Source organism: Pygocentrus nattereri, chromosome 2 (assembly GCF_015220715.1).
Source record: "Pygocentrus nattereri isolate fPygNat1 chromosome 2, fPygNat1.pri, whole genome shotgun sequence".
In the NCBI taxonomy this organism is placed as follows: domain Eukaryota; kingdom Metazoa; phylum Chordata; class Actinopteri; order Characiformes; family Serrasalmidae; genus Pygocentrus; species Pygocentrus nattereri.
The window spans coordinates 8013078-8035637 of record NC_051212.1 but is presented as its reverse complement, the minus strand read 5'-3'; the positions used below and the strand labels follow the sequence as shown (position 1 = coordinate 8035637).

At 40.2% G+C, this 22560-nt stretch overlaps 1 protein-coding gene across 1 annotated transcript in view; it reads right to left on the bottom strand.

The window, feature by feature from the left end:
- mnx1 (motor neuron and pancreas homeobox 1) overlaps positions 1 to 5013 on the bottom strand; it is a 10747-nt gene extending 5734 nt beyond the window's left edge. Inside the window, exon 1 of the mRNA XM_037533357.1 lies at positions 4644 to 5013. Coding sequence (XP_037389254.1) covers positions 4644 to 5013 — 370 coding nt within the window. The remainder of the gene's footprint in view (positions 1 to 4643) is intronic.
- Between the last annotated feature and the right edge of the window lie 17547 nt (positions 5014 to 22560).

Genomic DNA, 22560 nt, shown 5'->3' with positions numbered 1-22560 from the left:
GCAGATTAGACTGAGGCTGAGGTGTAACACACAGCAGATTAGACTGAGGTTGAGCTGTAACACACAGCAGATTAAAATAGGGTCTCTATAGTAGCAAAAAGAGATCTATTCTTACAACCTTCACATTGTAACAACAGCAGAACCCTTCCATGATGCAAAGAACCCTTTAATCAAGCAAAAGGTTCTTTTGAGTGTTCCTGGTTCTGTATGGAACCATTTTCATTACTAAAGAACCCTTGACGAACCATCTTTTTAAGAGTGAAATAAAATGGTTCTTTTTAGAAACTAGTTCTGTATGGAACCATCTGCATGCTTAAATGGTTCTTTAGATTGATGGAGAACATGTTGTACATGTTCTATATAGCGCCATAAGAGGTTATTCTCTTGTTAAGATGTTATTATTAATAAAGGCATTGTTTCTGTTTAGAACCACTAGTTCTACATAGAACCATTTGCATGCTTAAATGATTCGTTTTATAGTACAATGGTTCTTCAGACTGGTGGAGAATGTGTTGTATACAGGATTCTATATGGCACCAAGAAGCGTTCTGCTGTTGTTATAAGCTTGACATCATAACAAGGCAAGTTCTAACGTCATAAAAGAACCCTTGAAAAAGGTTCTATACTGAACCATATATAATGCATCGTCCATCAATCTGAAGAACCCTTTCACCATGCAGAGAACTTTTTAATCATGAAAATTGTTCCTTCAATTGTTCATGGCTCTATATAGAACCAATGCCGTTATGAAAGAACCCTTGAAGAACCGCCTTTTTTAAGAGTGTAGAACAGCATGTGTTTCATTCACTGGTCAGTGAGATCTGCAGTAGCTGAGCGTCTCTGGCCGCCACATGCTGAGACCCTCTGGACCTGCAGCTGAGAAGCTCCTCAGTGTGTGTGTGTGTGTGTGTGTGTGTGTGTGTGTGTGTGGAACAGAGAGACAGTGTGTTACAGAGCAAACACAGCTCCTTCACACACTCCCTCCACTTTCTCTCTCCATTATCCCTCCATTTAAACTGCTCTCTGAAAAACAGACAGACTCCTCCTCTCCCAACCTCAGTGAAGACCTGAGCCCCTAAAGCCCTCCTCCATCTGCCCTTCACTCTCATTCTCACCCCCCCCTGCGCTGATTCGATCTGAGTGGAATGATATTGGAATATAATAAATAATCCATGAACTCTGAAATGTGCCATAACCTCCGCTCAGGCCATTCTCCCCCGATATGTTGAGCTCAGTATATAAGCAGGAGCAGCGGCGCGTCTCTGTGGAGGAGTTCTTCACTCCTTCACCCTCAGAAAGGAATCTGTTTAAAGCAGTAAATGAAGGGGATTTGACCCTCTCAGCTCATGCTGTGCTAAAAATATGAAAAGTAATTGGGTCTCTTAGCCAGATGTTGATTCACAGTGCATATACACATCCATGTACACATATAGACACATATCTAAACATATCACACCAGAAGTTTAGATTACTAGATTTTATGTCTGAGGTCGTCTCAGTGTGTCGAACTAAAGCCAAACCGATTCATTTCTATTTGTTTTTATAGAAATGTACCTCTCCACACCACTGGAAAAAAAATATATATATATATATATTTCAGACTGAAGAAACCTTCAGATATACGACAAACACACACACACACACACACACACACACACACACACACACACAGACACACACACATATATATATATATATATATATATATATATATATATATATACACACACACACACACACACACACACACACACACACAGACACACACACATATATATATATATATACACACACACACACACACACACACACACATATATATATATATATATACATACGGGGCAGGTTTTATTTTGTTATTTTTGTTCGACTTTAATCTCTGGGGGTCATCTCAATAAACACCACCTTCAGCCCTGCGTCGTGGAGGCTTGTGACAGCATAAAATACAAAATAAGATAAAACGGTGTCCTAAGACTTTTGGCTCACCCTGTGTATCGTTTATATATAGAGAGAGTTCGGCACACTGAGACAAACTCAGACATAAAATACAGTCATCTAAACTTCTGTTATTAATTTTCCAGGTGTTAAACTCGTGATCATATATGTAAATATGTGAATATGTAAATATGTGAATATGTAAGTATGTAAATATATATGTAAATGTCCTAACCGGTGTATTTGGTGCACAGCTGCTGTTTTCGCGCGATAAGACTGAGTCTGGATGAAGCGGTTTGGTTTTATGGAAACAGCGAACGCTGTTCAGCGAATATTCAGCGACTGCGCGTCCCGGCGTCCGGCGGCGTCTCTGCGCGGGACGCGCTTCGCTATTCACGCTCAGAACACCCGCACTGGGGGTGCGCAGATTTCTGCACGCGGCGGCTGCAGGTGGGTGTGTCTGAATCTTACATCCGATTATGATGTATTAATGAGACGCGTCATCACGCGCGTTTTCACGTCGCGTTCGTTTGTGTGATTCATCTGAATGTTCTGTTCGTGAGAAGTCCTGAGTACCGGTATCGGTATCGGTGCCGCTGTGATTTTAATTGGTTTGGACCGAGAAAATAAGGATCAGCGCTGCGCGGTAAACGGTTCAGCTGCTCGGGGTGTAAATCACTAAACCATAAATGCACCAAGACAGCGGCTTCAAGGCGTTTTGGGCTGAAAAACCTAAATGTAAAATAAAAACAGTCGTACACTTCACCGCCTGCTGCACACACACCTTCAGCTTTACAGATCAGACAGACACGCTTAAAAACTAAAGAAAAACAAACCTCTAAAAACTAAAAAAACAAATCTCTAAAAACTAAAAAAACAAACCTCTAAAAACTAAAGAAAAACAAATCTCTAAAAACTAAAAAACCAAATCTCTAAAAACTAAAAAAACAAACCTCTAAAAACTAAAGAAAAACAAATCTCTAAAAACTAAAAAAACAAATCTCTAAAAACTAAAAAACAAATCTCTAAAAACTAAAAAAACAAATCTCTAAAAACTAAAATTAAAACAAACCTCTAAAAACTAAAAAAACAAATCTTTAAAAACTAAAATTAAAACAAACCTCTAAAAACTAAAAAAACAAATCATTAAAAACTAAAAATAAAACAAACCTCTAAAAACAAAAAAACAAACCTCTAAAAACAAAAAAATACATCTCTAAAAACAAAAAAAAATACATCTCTAAAAACAAAAAAATACATCTCTAAGAACAAAAAAAAATCTTTAAAAACTAACAATAAAACGAGTCTCTAAAAAAAAAAAAAAAAAAACACAACTCTCTAAAAACTAAAAAAACCAAACAAATCTCCAAAAACAAACAAAAAAATAAATCTCTAAAGACAAAAAAAAACAAATCTCCAAAAACAAACAAAAAAATAAATCTCTAGACAAAAAAAAAAACAAATCTCTAAAAACTGAACCTTCCACGAATAAAATCATAACCATTCATGATCAGCTCACAAAATAAAAAAGAGCCAAATATTAAATATTATAGCAACAACAAACTGAGTGCAGAATATAACTGCAAATATTAATTATTATATTAATTAACAATAAAATATTAGGGTGGAATACAACTGTAAATATTAAATATTAAAGTAATGAATGATAAACTGAGTGTAGAATATAAATAAATATAACTAAATATTAAATATTAAAGTAATGAATGATAAACTGAGTGTGGAATATAAATAAATATTACATATTAAATTAATTAATAAACTCACAATTATGGAATATAACTGTAAATATTAAGTCCGTAAATTCATTATTTCACTAAATTAATACATTTATTAATTAACCTACAGTGTAGAGAAGAACTGTACAGAGTAAACATTAAACTAATTAATAACAAACTCGACGTGGAAAATAAATAAATATTAAATTGTTAATATACATTAAATTGTTTAATAATAAACTCACAGTGTGGAGCAAATATTAAATTAAATCATGATAAATATACAGTGTAGAGTATAACGGTCAATATGAATTATTACAGTATTAAAATTAAATATTGATTATTAAACCTCCCATATGGACTACAGCTTTGAGTACAATTCTATTGATTATTAAAACTCACTATACGAATAGAAATATTAAATTTCAACTTGAATTATTAATAAACTCACAGTGCGGAGCATCGCTGTAAACAGTAATAATAATAATAATAATAATAATAATAATAATACTGTCCTCACAGTGCAGATTAGAACTGTAGCATTAATAAACTGAAAATAATAAATAAGCAATATAAACGGTTAGTATCAAATTTAAAGTTTATTATTGATTAATTTAATAATTTCAGTTTAATATTAAATTAATCAGTAGTAAATGCGTAATGGTAATTTTATTAATATTAAATTGACGCTAATAATAAGTCAGTAATACACTAACAACGCAAATAAAACTAATATTTAATTATTCGATGATACATTACACTAATCAAAAATAAACTGATAATATTAAACTAATCAATAATCCACTGCTCATATTAGATTAATCGATAATAACCGTTAATATTAAACTAATCAATAATGATCTGATGATAATAAGCTGATCAGTGAGGAATTCGCAGTGCAGGTTAAAACGGTTAATACCAGGTTAATCGATAATAAACGGCTGATATCAGATTAATCGATCATGTACTCACAGTGCAGCTCCGCCAGTTTGATGCTCGCGCTGTTGATGCGCAGCCACTGCTCCAGCTGCAGGGAGCTCGCGCTCAGCTTCAGGGCCTCCGCGGGGTACGCGTGCGGGTAGGAGAGCGCCGCGTGCTGCCCCACCGCTCCCATCTGACCCATCTGCCCCAGCGCGGGGTAACCGAAGCCCGCGTGCCCGAACACGCTCGCGCCCGCCGCGCCGCCGTGCGCGCGCACCCCGGCCAGGCCCGCTAACGCCGGAGGCGGCGCGTCCAGGAAGGCGGCTGGGTGCGCGCGGACGGGCGGCGGTGGGGACGGTGGGTCAGTTCCAGCGCGCGGCGCGAGCAGCGCATCGATACGGAAACTTTTCGACTTCTCCATCAGAGACAGACACACGGGGTGTGTGTGCGTGTGTGTGTGTGTGTCCAAGGTGTGTGAGCAGCGCGCGCTCAGCTCTGTCCTTCAGCGCCGCTTGCGCTCAGGTTTGTGTCCGAGCCGCGAGGCCGCTGATTGGTGGAGATCAGCACGGGGAGGTGTGTGTGTGTGTGTGTGTGTGTGTGTGTGTGTGTGTGTGTGTGTGTGTGTGTGTGTGTGTGTGTGTGTGTGGCGGGGGCAGGTGAATGTTTCGCCCTCCGCGTGAAGGTGGGTCACTCCCACCGGGTGAGCAGAGTTTAAAGAGAACAGTGGGGTCAGGTGGGATTCACACACAGTCTAATACAGTCTTTATTATATTCTACTGCAGCATAAAGTCTGAATCACAATATAATACAGTCTGTATCACAGTCTAATGCAGTCTTTATTATATTCTACTGCAGCATAAAGTCTGAATCACAATATAATACAGTCTGTATCACAGTCTAATGCAGTCTTTATTATATTCTACTGCAGCATAAAGTCTGAATCACAATATAATACAGTCTGTATCACAGTCTAATGCAGTCTTTATTATATTCTACTGCAGCAAAACAAAGTCTGAATCACAATATAATACAGTCTGTATCACAGTCTAATACAGTCTTTATTATATTCTACTGCAGCAAAACAAAGTCTGAATCACAATATAATACAGTCTGTATCACAGTCTAATACAGTCTTTATTATATTCTACTGCAGCAAAACAAAGTCTGAATCACAATAGAATACAGTCTGTATCACAGTCTAATACAGTCTTTATTATATTCTACTGCAGCATAAAGTCTGAATCACAATATAATACAGTCTGTATCACAGTCTAATGCAGTCTTTATTATATTCTACTGCAGCATAAAGTCTGAATCACAATATAATACAGTCTGTATCACAGTCTAATACAGTCTTTATTATATTCTACTGCAGCAAAACAAAGTCTGAATCACAATATAATACAGTCTGTATCACAGTCTAATACAGTCTTTATTATATTCTACTGCAGCATAAAGTCTGAATCACAATATAATACAGTCTGTATCACAGTCTAATGCAGTCTTTATTATATTCTACTGCAGCATAACAAAGTCTGAATCACAATATAATACAGTCTGTATCACAGTCTAATGCAGTCTTTATTATATTCTACTGCAGCATAACAAAGTCTGAATCACAATATAATACAGTCTGTATCACAGTCTAATACAGTCTTTATTATATTCTAATGCAGCAAAACAAAGTCTGAATCACAATATAATACAGTCTGTATCACAGTCTAATACAGTCTTTATTATATTCTGCTACAGTATAACACAGTCTGCATTACAGTCTTTTATAGTCTGTTTTAGTCTAATACAGTTTGTTATTTTCTATTGCAGTACAGCAAAGGCTGTATTACATACAGTCTAATTCAGTCTGTAGTACAGTCTATATCATTGTCAAACAGACTACATTGCAGTCTATTGCAGTCTTGTACAGTCTATCTTACAGTCTATTACTTACAGTCTGTATTATGTTCTAATACAATTGGTATTACAGTCTAATACAGTCTGTATTACAGTCTGTATTATTGTCAATACAGTTACTATTGCACTCTAATTTAGTCTGTATTGCAGTCTATATTGTTGTCAATGCAGTCTGTATTACAGTCTTATACAGTCACCATTACAGTTTAATTCAGTATGTATTACGGGTTCATATAGTGTAGTACAGTTTAATGTAGTCTTGTATGGTATAAAATGGTTAAATCTAATATACAGTTTATTAAATAAATCTAATATACGGCAAAATATGGTATATTCTAATACAGGTTAAAATAGGCTGAATTTTTTACAGTTTACATATGGCTTAATACGGTTTAATACAATTTATGTCTGTTAAATACGGTTGATTACAGTTTAATACACTTTAATATGGTTTAATATGGTTTATTATGATTTAATACACTTAGATATTGCTTAATACAGTTTATGTCTATTGAATATGGTTCATTACAGTTTAATACACTTTAATATGGTTTTATATATTTTATTATGATTTAATACACTTAGATATTGCTTAATACGGTTTATGTCTATTGAATATGGTTCATTACAGTTTAATACACTTTAATATGGTTTTATATATTTTATTATGATTTAATACACTTAGATATTGCTTAATACGGTTTATGTCTGTTAAATATGGTTTATTACAGTTTAATAAGGTTTTGTACGGTTTATTACAGTTCAATACAGTTTATCTCTGTTAAATATGATACAGTTAAGTACAGTTTATTACAGTTTAATACATTTTAAAATGGTTTAATACGGTTTAATATAGTTTATGTCTGTTATTATGGTATAATACCATTTAATATGGTTTATGTGTGTGTGTGTGTGTGTGTGTGTGTGTGTGTGTGTGTGTGTGTGTGTGTGTGTGTGATGGACGTGTTGCTCTGTGCTGGGCTGTGGGTTTGGTCGTGTGGGTTGGGGGTCTGTCATTAGCGCGGACTGTGTGGTCACAGGTGACCTGTGTGTGTGTGTGTGTGTGTGTGTGTGTGTGTGTGTGTGTGTGTGTGTGTGTGTGTGATGGGAGTGTTGCTCTGTGCTGGGCTGTGGGGTTGGTCGTGTGGGTTGGGGGTCTGTCATGAGCGCGGACTGTGTGGTCAGAGGTGACCTGTGTGTGTGTGTGTGTGTGTGTGTGTGTGTGTGTGTGTGTGTGTGTGTGTGTGTGTGTGTGTGTGATGGGAGTGTGTTGCTCTGTGCTGGGCTGTGGGGTTGGTCGTGTGGGTTGGGGGTCTGTCATGAGCGCGGACTGTGTGGTCAGAGGTGACCTGTGTGTGTGTGTGTGTGTGTGTGTGTGTGTGTGTGTGTGTGTGTGTGTGTGTGTGTGTGTGTGTGTGTGTGATGGGAGTGTGTTGCTCTGTGCTGGGCTGTGGGGTTGGTCGTGTGGGTTGGGGGTCTGTCATGAGCGCGGACTGTGTGGTCAGAGGTGACCTGTGTGTGTGTGTGTGTGTGTGTGTGTGTGTGTGTGTGTGTGTGTGTGTGTGTGTGTGTGTGATGGGAGTGTGTTGCTCTGTGCTGGGCTGTGGGGTTGGTCGTGTGGGTTGGGGGTCTGTCATGAGCGCGGACTGTGTGGTCAGAGGTGACCTGTGTGTGTGTGTGTGTGTGTGTGTGTGTGTGTGTGTGTGTGTGTGTGTGTGTGTGTGTGTGTGTGTGTGTGTGTGTGATGGGAGTGTGTTGCTCTGTGCTGGGCTGTGGGGTTGGTCGTGTGGGTTGGGGGTCTGTCATGAGCGCGGACTGTGTGGTCAGAGGTGACCTGTGTGTGTGTGTGTGTGTGTGTGTGTGTGTGTGTGTGTGTGTGTGTGTGTGTGTGTGTGTGATGGGAGTGTGTTGCTCTGTGCTGGGCTGTGGGGTTGGTCGTGTGGGTTGGGGGTCTGTCATGAGCGTGGACTGTGTGGTCAGAGGTGACCTGTCCGCTGCTATGGACGCTCGCGCGCTGAGAGTCTGTCTGACCAATAAAGAGCTGTGAGCTGAGGTTCCCACGTCTTCTTCACTCCACAGTGTAATCATTTATTACACAAGAAGCTACAGAATATTAGATAATGAATTTATTTTTTAGTTGTTAGGAAACAAACAAACAAACAAACAAATAAATAAACAAGAGAAGCCTTTGGCATTTTAGGACAATGGACTGACCACCCCGCAGTCCAGACCTCAACATGACTGAATGGGTTGTAGGAAGCAGAAAATGCAACAAATTCCTGTAACTCAGTTCCAAGGGGTTAGGGTGACACTCGAAAACAAGGGGTAGGGGTAAAAAGACGAAATGGGATCGGGCCTAAGACTGAACTCTGGAGGCGTGTCTGCAGATTTACTGGAGGAACTGAAGAGAAGGAAGGCTGTGAGGAAGGGGAAGAGCGACTTACTGAACCCGGAAAACACACACATTATTCTGAGCCCAGGCTTCTGCGTGTGGTTCTCTGTTGTGTTCTCTGTGTGGTTCTCTGTTGTGTTCTCTGTGTGCTTCTCTGTGTGCTTCTCTGTGTGGTCCTCTGTTGTGTTCTCTGTGTGGTTCTCTGTGTGGTCCTCTGTTGTGTTCTCTGTGTGGTTCTCTGTGTGGTCCTCTGTTGTGTTCTCTGTGCAGTTCTCTGTTGTGTTCTCTGTGTGCTTCTCTGTTGTGTTCTCTGTGCAGTTCTCTGTGTGCTTCTCTGTACGCTTCTCTGTTGTGTTCTCTGTTGTGTTCTCTGTGTGCTTCTCTGTTGTGTTCTCTGTGCAGTTCTCTGTGCAGTTCTCTGAGTGCTTCTCTGCTGTGTTCTCTGTGTGGTTCTCTGTGTGGTTCTCTGTGTGCTTCTCTGTTGTGTTCTCTGTTGTGTTCTCTGTGTGCTTCTCTGTTGTGTTCTCTGTGTGGTTCTCTGTGTGGTTCTCTGTGTGGTTCTCTGTTGTGTTCTCTGTTGTGTTCTCTGTGTGGTTCTCTGTGTGCTTCTCTGTGTGGTTCTCTGTGTGGTTCTCTGTGTGCTTCTCTGTTGTGTTCTCTGTTGTGTTCTCTGTGTGGTTCTCTGTGTGGTTCTCTGTGTGCTTCTCTGTTGTGTTCTCTGTTGTGTTCTCTGTGTGCTTCTCTGTTGTGTTCTCTGTTGTGTTCTCTGTGTGCTTCTCTGTTGTGTTCTCTGTGCAGTTCTCTGTGCAGTTCTCTGTGTGCTTCTCTGTACGCTTCTCTGTTGTGTTCTCTGTTGTGTTCTCTGTTGTGTTCTCTGTGTGCTTCTCTGTTGTGTTCTCTGTGTGGTTCTCTGTGCAGTTCTCTGAGTGCTTCTCTGTTGTGTTCTCTGTTGTGTTCTCTGTTGTGTTCTCTGTGTGCTTCTCTGTTGTGTTCTCTGTTGTGTTCTCTGTGTGCTTCTCTGTTGTGTTCTCTGTGTGGTTCTCTGTGTGCTTCTCTGTTGTGTTCTCTGTGTGGTTCTCTGTGTGGTTCTCTGTGTGGTTCTCTGTTGTGTTCTCTGTTGTGTTCTCTGTGTGCTTCTCTGTTGTGTTCTCTGTTGTGTTCTCTGTTGCGTTCTCTGTGTGGTTCTCTGTTGTGTTCTCTGTGCAGTTCTCTGTGCAGTTCTCTGAGTGCTTCTCTGTTGTGTTCTCTGTGTGGTTCTCTGTGTGCTTCTCTGTTGTGTTCTCTGTGTGCTTCTCTGTTGTGTTCTCTGTTGTGTTCTCTGTTGCGTTCTCTGTGTGCTTCTCTGTTGTGTTCTCTGTGTGGTTCTCTGAGTGCTTCTCTGTTGTGTTCTCTGTGTGGTTCTCTGTGTGGTTCTCTGTGTGCTTCTCTGTTGTGTTCTCTGTTGTGTTCTCTGTGTGCTTCTCTGTTGTGTTCTCTGTGTGGTTCTCTGTGTGGTTCTCTGTGTGGTCCTCTGTTTTATTGGATGCTGATGAACGTATAGCTTTGACTACAAGCCTGCTTTGACTGGACACTAAATCAACTGAAATGAACTAAAATGCTGTGTTCTCTGCACTCTTGAAAAAGATGGTTCTTCAAGGGTTGCTTAGTAAATACAATGGTTCTATATAAAACCATGGACACTCAAAGACCCTCTCGCATGCCTAAATGGTTCTCTGCATGGGGAAATGGTTCTTCAGATGGAGAATGTATTATCCATCCATCCATCCATTTTCTAAGCCGCTTCTCCGTCAGGGTCGCGGGGGGGTGCTGGAGCCTATCCCAGCGGTCATCAGGCGGAAGGCAGGATACACCCTGGACAGGTCGCCAGTCCATCGCAGGGCAGACATACAGACACAGACAGTCACTCACACCCAGGGACAATTTATATTATATTATATTATATTATATTATATTATATTATATTATATTATATTATATTATATTCTGTAGAACCTTTTGGAACACACTTCTATATAACACCAAAAAAAATTCTGTTACTGTTGCGACGCCAAGCTTGTAACAATAGCAGAACCCTTTTTGGTGCTATATAGAACCATACAGCAGATCCTCCACCCTCTGAAGAACCACTTCACCATCATGAATTAAGTCATGTGAATGGTTCTTTGAGTGTTCTTGGTTCTTTACAGACCCACTGAGCTTGCTAAAGATCCCTTGGTTCTTTAAGCTCCACATGGTTCTGTGAAGCACCAAAAAGGTTTCTTCTTCTGTTATAAGCTTGACGTTATAACCAGAGCAGAACCCTTTCTGGTGCTATATAGAACAACATCCTCCATCAATCTGAGCCATTTCACTGCGCGGAGAACCATTTAAGCAAGCAGTGGGGATCTTTGAGTGTTCATGGTTCTATTTGGAGCCATTTTATTTAGGAAAGAACCCTGGAAGAACCATCATTTAAAGTGCTTACACCCAGAACATTCAGTCAGTCCAGTAACAACGCCTCACTGCCCCAGTGTAGCGTAGAGTTCAGTGGCTATTTCTTCTCTTAAATCTAGATATAAATAAAATATAATGCGTGGGAATGAGATCATTACGTCTTTAAGTCGTGTGGGAACAAGATCATGTCTTACAAAGCCGTGTAAATAAGCCTATTTATCTCATACCTGTGCGTTACTAAGTTGTGGCCACGCATGAGGATCATATTCGTGATCCACGACTTCATTATCTCGTTCCCACGTCTTATTAAGCGTGTGTTGTTTTTTATTAGCACGGACAGAACAGAGAGTCCCGACACTGGACACCCTTAAACACAGGCTGGAGACGGTTCTGTTAGAGGAGCTTTCAGCTCCGTTTAAACACTTTAATTCAATTTAGTCTTCCATTCATTTTTCATTTAGCGCTTTAAATAACAGCGATTTTTACTGTAATGTTTATTTCTGTTTTAAATCTGACGGTTAGAGTTTTAACTGTTATTTAATCTTGAATTCCTACACTTAAGGTGCTGATATATGTCAAGGTAAAATATCATGTATCTTTATTTTTGACGTTTTTCAGTTTTTGACGTAATTTGAAAAGACGCGTTGTCCTTTACATTGTGTGTAAATTCCATGAAGAATGGACCAAAACAAACGGCCCAAAATTACTTGGAAAAACGTCTGGTTCCATTCACTTACATTAAAAGTAGGGTAGGTTTTTTCCTTCTCCTGTAAAGTTACCATTATATTATATTATATTATATTATATTATATTATATTATATTATATTATATTATTTTATATTATATTATTTTATATTATATTATATTATTTTGTTATATCATAATATGTTATGTCTTGTTATATTATTTTATGTTATATTATATATTATTTTATATTATATCATATCATATTATATTATGTTATATTATATTAAATTATATTATATTATATTATATTATATTATATTATATTATATAGAGCTTTTGGTTCTACAGCTGGTACCAGTGACTGGCTGAAAGGAGGAGTTTGTTGTCGGGATATTAAGCGCGTTTATTTTCTTTCTTTTTATTTTTGTTGTTTTTCAGTGCTATAATTATGATTTATTGTTCAGTTTTAACTTGTATTGTTTTATTTGATTGTTTATTAATTTTTTAATAAAGAATATTTTTGACATTTTTAATTTGACATATATTTCATGTTTATTTGTTTATTTATATTTATTTATTTGTTGATTTATATTTACTTTTCTTTCTTTTTTTTTCGTCAGGGTCAGTTCAGCGGCGCGCGCTCTCGGTTTCAGCTCGTAACCGGCTGGTAATGCCTCTCCTACTGAATCGTCCCTGAGGGGCATCCTTAACCCTGAACACTGATGCGCGCGTGCGATAGTTTGAGCACCCTCTCTCAAACCACGTGCGTTTGTTATTTGTCTGAGCGAGTGAGTGACCACGTCCTGCGCGGACACGCACTGCTGCACGCGTTCATACACCGACACGGTTCACTTACTGGAATGAACAAGACGAAAATAACGTGAACAAACCGCGCCGTTACTTTGCTTACTCTGCCCTTTTTATTCGGGGAATAACCAGCAGGTGTGTGTGGAAATGTGTAGAAATGCGTCTGTGTCGAGTTTGTGTTCGCTCGTTTACACTCATCAACAACGCCGAGTCGTCTGGAAGGGAGTGCTCAAACTTTTTCACACTGAAAGGAAGTGGTAATGCAGATGGTTCAGCTCGTCGCTCATCAAATAGAGGTAAATGTGTTTCTTTAGGGTCAAATTTGGGCGAACAAGACGAATGTGGTCAGTCGCGATTACCTGCAATAAATGCGATTAATCGCGATTAATTGTCAGTATATCATCGCATCTGCGCTGCGTAGACGAAGCGTTAATGACACGCGCTCCTTTAGAAGATGAGATTGCAATAAACCCCTCTCTGTGTGTGTGTGTGTGTGTGTGTGTGTATGTGCGTGTGTGTGTGTGTGTGTGTGTGTGTGTGTGTGTGTGTGTGTGTGTGAGAGTGTTTGTTTCTCTGTAATCAGCCTCTTTAAGCTAATGGAGGAAGAGGGCAGAGCCTGAATTACTGACACCCCGCTGCCCTTAACCTGTCCAACCAATAAAGCGGATTAGTTTTGCCTCTATCCATCAGCTGAGCCCCTAGCGGGACGCTTATTTGCTCTGGGGAAATCAACAAGTCCCCCTGAGCTTCAGGCCTAAAGGATCAGGGTTTAATTGAGCAGCAGAGATGATATCATGAGCGATTAAAGAGTAATAGCTGAGCGCAGCAACTCATCCAGGCAGGAGAAGGAGGCAGAGAAGTCCTGAGACCAGACTTACTGATCTCATCACTGCTGTTCAGTAAAGAGAAGAGACAAATAGAATAGAATAGAATAGAATAGAATAGAATAGAATAGAATAGAATAGAATAGAATGTGAGGAATGGAAAGAAGATAATAAGATAAGGCATGGAAAGAGAAAAGAAGAGAAAAAAGTGGAAAGAAAAGAGGAGAGAAGAGAAGAGAAGAGAAGAGAAGAGGGGAGAACAGAAGAGGAGAAAAGAAAAGAGGAGAGAACAGAAGAGAAGAGGAGAGAACAGAAGAGAAGAAAAGAGTAGAGGAGAGAAGAAAATAGAAGAGAAGAAGAGAGAACAGAACAGAAGAGAAGAGAACAGAAGAGAGGAAGGGAGAAGAGGAGAGAAAAGAAGAAAAGAGAACAGAAGAGAAAAGGAGAGAAGACAACAGAACAGAAGAGAAGAGACCAGAAGAGAAGAGAAGAGAACAGAAAAGAACAGAGCAGAAGAGAACAGAAGAGAAGAGAAGAGGAGAGGAGAGAAGAGAACACAACAGAAGAGAGGAGGAGAGAAGAGAAGAGACCAGAAGAGAAGAGACCAGAAGAGAAGAGAACAGAAGAGAACAGAACAGAACAGAAGAGAACAGAACAGAAGAGAGGAGGAGAGAAGAGAAGAGAACAGAACAGAAGAGAACAGAACAGAAGAGAGGAGGAGAGAAGAGAAGAGGAGAAGAGAGAAAAGAGGAGAGGAGAGAAGAGAACAGAGGAGGAGAGAAGAGACGAGACGAGAAGAGGAGAGAAAAGAACAGAAGAGAAGAGGAGAGAAGAGAATAGAACAGAAGAGAACAGAATAGAACAGAAGAGAACAGAAGAAAACAGAAGAGGAGAGAACAGAAGAGAAGAGATGAGAAGAGAAAAGGAGAGAAGAGAAGAGGAGAGAAGAGAACAGAAGAAAACAGAACAGAAGAGAAGAGAACAGAAGAGAAGAGACCAGAAGAGAAGAGAAGAGAACAGAAGAGAAGATAACAGATGAGAAGAGAAGATAACAGATGAGAAGAGAAGAGTAGAGAAGAGAAGAGACCAGAAGAAAAGAGAAGAGAAGAGAACAGAAGAGAAGATAACAGATGAGAAGAGAAGAGAAGAGTAGAGAAGAGAAGAGACCAGAAGAAAAGAGAAGAGAAGAGAACAGAAGAGAAGATAACAGATGAGAAGAGAAGAGAAGAGAACAGAAGAGAAGATAACAGATGAGAAGATAAGAGAAGAGAACAGAAGAGAAGATAACAGATGAGAAGAGAAGAGACCAGAAGAGAAGAGAAGAGAAGAGTAGAGAAGAGAAGAGACCAGAAGAAAAGAGAAGAGAAGAGAAGAGACGAGAAGAGAAGAGTAGAGAAGAGAAGAGACCAGAAGAAAAGAGAAGAGAAGAGAAGAGAAGAGTAGAGAAGAGACCAGAAGAGAAGAGAAGAGAAGAGACCAGAAGAGAAGAGAAGAGAAGAGTAGAGAAGAGAAGAGACCAGAAGAAAAGAGAAGAGAAGAGAAGAGAAGAGACGAGAAGAGAAGAGTAGAGAAGAGAAGAGACCAGAAGAAAAGAGAAGAGAAGAGAAGAGAAGAGAACAGAAGAGAAGAGAACAGAAGAGAAGAGAAGAGAAGAGAAGAGAACATGAGCAGGGTACCCGTTCATTGTTTTGCAGTGAGCAGTTTCTAATGAATTGTGTCCTTTTCTGGTTTAAACATAATAAAATATGTATGATTTGGACCCTTTGAGCCAAACCCAGTGCCCTGGTGGTCTCCTAACACTGATATTATTAAACTCCTACAGCGGCTGAGCCCAGTGTAAAGACCCAGATTACAGAATGTGCACAGCGGTGCTGAATCTGACTGGACGGGGGGAGAAAAGTGATGCCGACCAAAACGTCTAAATCACCTTCTTTACAGCGCGCCGCGCTCCGGCGCAGCAGCCGGCCGCCTTTGTCCCCTTCCTGGGTTTAATTTCATTAAAGGGCTGCATGAATATTTCTATTAAAGGGGGCCATGAAATATGAAGCCAGTTAACACTGGCCCGCGCCGACCGGCCCGGGATTTATGGCTCTTTTTCATCACATCAGGAGAGGGTAGAATTAATATTGCACCCTGAAGATGGTGGCTGCCCCCCAAAGCCCAGGGCCTTCCTCAAAGCTGTTCCCCCCACTCCGTAATTACTCCCACAATTAACGAGGACACAAATCACACTGACAAATCGAAATAGTTTATATATTAATTATCCTTGGTAAATGTGTTCATTATGAAAAGACAATTTCACGGGACCCTCGCTGTCTCTTTTATTGCAATAAATACATTTCACTACACTGGCACAAAGTGGGCGCTGCCTCCCACCTATAGGACAGCTCCGAGGCACCGACTGTGACTCATAATCATTTTATGCCTTTAATTAGTCTGAGATGGTTCCTCTTAAGGAGCGGGCCGGGCTGAGGCTGGGCGGGACGTTATTTAGAGCGGCTGGCCGGCACTGGTTTCTGGAGGAGTGCTGAGCTAATCCCTCTGAAACGCGTGCCATATGCCACCGAGGTGGGCTTCCTGTACTCACAGCAGTCTTTCCTGAGCCACTGTAAACGTGAAGGTGCCTCCAAAGTCTGATAACGTCTAATAACTCGCTCTTAAAAACGGTTCTTTAGTAAAGACGGTGGTTCTGTGTAGAACCATGGACGCTCAACGAACCACTTGAGTGCTTAAATGGTTCTTTGCATCGTTAAATGGTTCTTCAGACTGATGGAGGATGTGTTGTACACGGTTCTGTATAGAACCTTTTCGAAAATGGTTCTATAAAGCACCAAAAACGGTTCTGCTGTGGTTACAAGCCTGACACCGCAACAACAGCAGAGCTTTAATAGTTTACATGGTTCTTTACGTGGCGAAAAGGTCTTCTGATTGATGAAGGATGTGTTGTTACCAAGCACCAAAAAGGGTTCTGCTATGGTTACAAGCTTGATATCACAACTAGAGCAGAACTTTAATAGTTTATATGGTTCCTTATGTGGCGAAAAGGTCTTCTGATTGGATGTGTTGTATATGGTTCTGTATAGAACCTTTTCGAAAATGGTTCTATAAAGCACCAAAAGGGTTCTGCTATGGTTACAAGCTTGACATCGCCACAACAGCAGAACTTTAATAGTTTAAATGGTTCCTTATGTGGCGAAAAGGTCTTCTGATTGGATGTGTTGTGTGTGGTTCTGTATAGAACCTTTTCGAAAATGGTTCTATAAAGCACCAAAAGGGTTCTGCTATGGTTACAAGCTTGACATCGCCACAACAGCAGAACTTAAATAGTTTAAATGGTTCCTTATGTGGCGAAAAGGTCTTCTGATTGGATGTGTTGTGTGTGGTTCTGTATAGAACCTTTTCGAAAATGGTTCTATAAAGCACCAAAAGGGTTCTGCTATGGTTACAAGTTTGACATCACAACAACAGCAGAACTTAAATAGTTTAAATGGTTCCTTACATGGCGAAAAGGTCTTCTGATTGGATGTGTTGTATATGGTTCTGTATAGAACCTTTTTGAAAATGGTTCTATAAAGCACCAAAAGGGTTCTGCTATGGTTACAAGCTTGACATCGCCACAACAGCAGAACTTTAATAGCCTATATTGTTCTTTGCATGGTGAACTGGTTCTTCAGATTGATGGAGGATGTGTTGTATACGGTTCTATATAGAACCTTTTTGAAAATGGTTCTATGTAATACCAAAAAAAGATTCTGCTGTTGTTACAAGCCTGACACCACAACAATAGCACAATACAAACAGTTGATATGGTTCTTTACATGCTGAGAGGGTTCTTCTGATTGATGAAGGATACAGTGTGTATGGTTCTATATAGAACCTTTTGAAAATGGTCCTATACAGCACCAAAAGGGTTCAGCTATTTTTACAAGCTCGATATCGCAACGACTGCATACCTTAGATATTTTATATGGTACTCTACATGGTGAAATGGTTCTTCTTCTTAGAATGTGTCGTAGATGGTTCCGTATAGAACTTTTTAGAAAAGGATTCTGTATAATACTGAAAAGGGTTCTTATATTATTACAGTGTCACGCTTGTAATGATAGAATAACCCTTTTGGGTGCTTCATAGAACTCTTTTTTAAAAAAGGTTCTAAATAGAACCATCTACAACACGCACTACAACACATAGAACCATCTACAAGACATTCTGGAAAGAACCCTTCCACAATGCAAAGAACCCTTAAATCATGCAGACGGTGACTGCTGGACTAGATAATGACCAACACAAACTGTGCAGCAGCAGATGAGCCGTTACATCGACAAGGTGGACCGACCAGGTAGGAGTGTCTAATAGAGTGGACAGTGAGTGGACACAGTGTTTAAAAACTCCAGCAGCACTGCTGTGTCTGATCCACTCAGACCAGCACAACACACACTAACACACCACCACCACGTCAGTGTTACTGCAGTATAGTACCTGCTCTGTGAGGGTCCATGGGGGTCCTGACCACTGAAGAACAGGGTAACAGAGTATCAGAGAAACAGATGGACTACAGTCTGTAACTGTAGAACCACAAAGTGCAGCTATACAGTAAGTGGAGCTGATAAAGTGGACAGTGAGGGTAGAAACAAGGAGGTGGACTTAACAAAGTCCTCACTGAGTGTATAGGACTTTCACGTGGACACATGATGCGTAGTTTCTTTGTAGACGCTGTTATTTCACGACCTACATTAGGAACAGGCCATTCGAGATTCAGCTTGATGCTGAGATTTTCGTTGGGAGTGACAAGGCTGGACAAGATTAGAAATGAGCAGATCAGAGGGACAGTGAAGGTGGAGCAGTTTGGAGATAAAGCCAGAGAGGCCAGGTTGAGATGGTTTGGACATGTGTTGAGGAGGAATAGTGGATATATTGGGCAAAGAATGTTGGAGATGGAGCTGCCGGGTAGAAGGAGAAGAGGTAGACCTCAGAGAAGGTTTATGGATGTAGTGAAGGTGGACATGGAGATGGTTGGTGTGAAAATAGAGGAGGCAGTAGATAGGGCAAGATGGAGGCAGATGATCCGCTGTGGAGACCCCTAAAGGGCGCAGCCGAAAGAAGAAGCATTTGAGATTCAGCTTGAACCTAATCTGGCTGAAACAGATACTTGAGAAAGACAATATAAATCATCATACACTCCAACCACAAGGGCACTTTTTCAGTCTGGGGTTCCAAGGGGCAGGATCAAGAGACCCCCATAGGGTCTGTCTGCGCACATGCTTGCAGAAATACTGCAGATTTCTTTCAGAAAGCAGCCAATTGCAGAATGTGGTCATTTTGACCAAAAACCAAACACAACGTCGGCAGTAAGTGGTGTTAATAACTTGCTACACCAAGTTTTTGTCGTGTTAAAACTTAACCAAGTTATAACTGGAACATCAGAGTAGGGAGTGCTACCACAGCTCAGCATGCAGGCTCCTGTTCCAGCTCACTGAAACACACAACACCATCACGGTTAGACTGACAAAACATGTCAAACTCGTTCAGACGTGTGTTCATGGTAGGACCCGGGCAGATTTAGTGACTTTGGGGCTCCAGGCGAAAGACAGAAACGGGGCATCCTGAAAAAAATGTGCAGCAACAAACTTTCGATTCTCGATATAAGTGCAGCCACTGGGCGGTTACTGACAAACATGGCATGAACTGCTACGCTGACATGACGTTAGGGTGTCCAGTGATGCTGAAGTGCTGTGTATGATCCACTCGTACCAGCGCAACACACACTAACACGCCACGTCAGTGTCACGGCAGTGCTGAGAATGATCCATGCAGCTTTGACTGAGGGTATGTGACTCATTTAGACATATAACGCACTGTTTGTTTGTAGAAACGGAAACGGATATTAAACCCCATACATGGCAGGTTTTATTACGCACCTATACAACCTAAGAATAGATCAACTCATTGGCGAGTTCCTGAATCATAAGCCTTAGTAGGTAATAAGCCTGGGGTTTTAAGGGGTTAAAGAACGGCAGAGGCCATATGAAGACTTTCTCCCTAATTTATGCATTTTTTCTTGGCTAAATTTTTCCTCTGAACATCCAGAAAATCACACAGAAGAGCTTCCTCTTCATAATTAGTTCACGACTTAATGGCCTTTAATGTACCACTCTGTCCTTATGCAGTTGTGTCATCGCGAGACAACATGGAACAGTCCATAAACATCGCTAAGAGGGCACGATGCCTTGAAATTATACACACACACACACACACACACACACACACACACACACACACATCTTCTAAGCCGCTTCTCCCTCAGGGTCGTGGGGGGATGCTGGAGCCTATCCCAGTGGTCATCATGCGGAAGGCAGGATACACCCTGGACAGGTCGCCCGCCCATCGCAGGGCATATATACATATATATAGATATATATATATATATATATATATATATATATACACACATATCATGGTGAATGAACCAAAAGAAACTGCTCAAAGTGACTAGGAAAAAAATCTGGTTCCACTGACTTACATTAAAAGTAAACCATTTCTCGTTCTCTTATTAAGTTATAATTTCAGAGATAGAAGGTTTTGTTCCAACAAGTGATACAGTAAGTGTGTGTGTGTGTGTGTGTGTGTGTGTGTGTGTGTGTGTGTATGCGCCACGAAGCTGGGCCTGGCCTGTTTCTGCCAGACAGCATCATTGTTTATAGCAATCTGCTGTATTTAAGGAATACAGTAGATCACTGCAGCTTTACATCACCTCTTTACAGTATGCGTTACTGTACACTTACAGAGTATTTTTTACAGTGTGGGTCTAGACTGAAACTGAACCAAAGATCTGCACCTGCCTTTGACTGATCTTTACATGATAAGGCAGCGGTCCCAAAATCAACTCCCTGCACATTTTACTGTTTCCTAACACTGTTCACCCCATGAATGTCCATATCTGATGTTTTACATACACTTATTATGTTTATTTCTATAGATAATGAAATATCAGTGTCAGAAACCATGTATGCAAGTCTGTGAGAGGTTGCTGTACAACTCCTCACGGTTTGGTGCCAGTGTGTGCTGATCTAGGCCTCCAGGTTCCATGATACTAATCGGTGGGGTTTAAGCTTTGATTACCCATTAGCTACATCAGCCTCGTAGCTCCAGTGTAAAACTGAAAAGGCAAACTTCCAATATTCAACATGTCTTGGCTGATTGGCTACATTGGGTTAGGCTGGAAAATTAAGTAAATTAGATTTTTTAACTGAACTGTTTAGGTCCTTTGGGGGACATTAACCCTGGGCCTCTTGTGCTATTTCAGCTTCACTCTAAGCCTCCAAGACAAGCCGACAGTCTGCATGATGGACGATGTGACCAGCTGTCAGAGGTTCAAATGAATTCATTATCGGCCTGTCAACAGCGCTCATCCTACAGCATTTAATTAAGCTGATTACCTCAAAAAGAAATGGCAAAAAGATAGAAAAGAAAGAAATGTGTTGAAACAACACAAACAATTTATTAAACAAATAAAACGAATCCATATTGCACCAAACAAATCAATGTATAATGCAAATTGATAGAATGATACAGGAAAGCTGTGCAAATTTAGAAATGATAGGAAAAAAAATCCCACGGTAATATTTGTAAAAGGAGTGTACGGTATTGTTGCTGTTTCCCAAAGACCATGAGTCCTGAAATCAATATTAATGGCTTGACTTTTAAAAATGAAGATCTCTAAATGGTTCTTGGCTCAGATGTACAGTTTAAGGAAAAACCTTTGATTGGTATAGAAACATTTCATTACTTGGAGTTCCTTCTCTCTCACACACCTCATTAACAAAATCGAGCCTCTTTTATCAATAACAAACTCTTCTCTCACCCTTGGCTATGTACCAAAAGCAGTAACCAAACCTCTGATTAAGAAACCTAATCTTGATTCCTGAGAGCTATCAAGTTGTAGAGCCATCTCAGATCTTATACCAAAGATTTTGGAGAAAGCTGTGGCACAATAACTAAGTTCTTTCTTGCACAGGAATCACATACATGAAGAATTTCTGTCTGGATTTAAGCCTCATCGTAGCAAAGAGTGAAAATAGTAAACAGTCTCTCATTATCCTCTGACCAAGCAGTTCGTTCCTTGTGGTGTTCCACAAGGCTCTGCTTTAGGAACGCTTTTATTCTTATTTTATGTGCTACCATTGGCCACTGTTATTTGTAAACATGGAGTTGTGTATATCAGTCAAACCTTAGATTTAGGACTGTGTAAAAAACATAAGAGACTGGATGTCAATTAACTTCCTTCTATTCAACTCTTGACAAAACAGATCATCTTCTTCTTCTTGGTCCAAAGGTTTCTAGGAACAAACTGACTGATTTAATTCTAAATCTTCTCAATTCTAAATTAATTCTAATTCTAAATCGCTTCTCAGTTGCCTCTGCTAGAAAAAAACAGCATAGACCAACATGGCTGCTCTACAATAAAACTAGCGTATCGCTGCTGTCGGAAGAAAACCTCGTATCTCCATTTTTGTCTTGTTTTCAGTTTTTGACATAATTTAAAAATAGCTGTTGTCTTGTACATTGTGTGTAAATTTCATGGTGAACAGACCAAGAAAGCGGGCCAGAATTACTTGGACAAAAAGTCTGGTTCCATTGACTTACATTAAGAGTGGAGTATGTTTTTCCTTCTCCTGTAAAGTTACTATTTTGGAGATACGAGGTTTTCTTCCAACAGCAGCGATATTTTGTGTTTTGGATGTAGGCATGCTGGTCAACTAGCATGGCCATACTGAGTGACCAGCTAAACCAGCATAGACCAGTTTGGAATGCTTGTTGGTCTGTGCTGTCTTTCTCAGCAGGAGCATTAGGTACACAATTGATAAGGTACGCCATGGCATCACGACTGATTGTGGCATCACGACTGATTGTGAT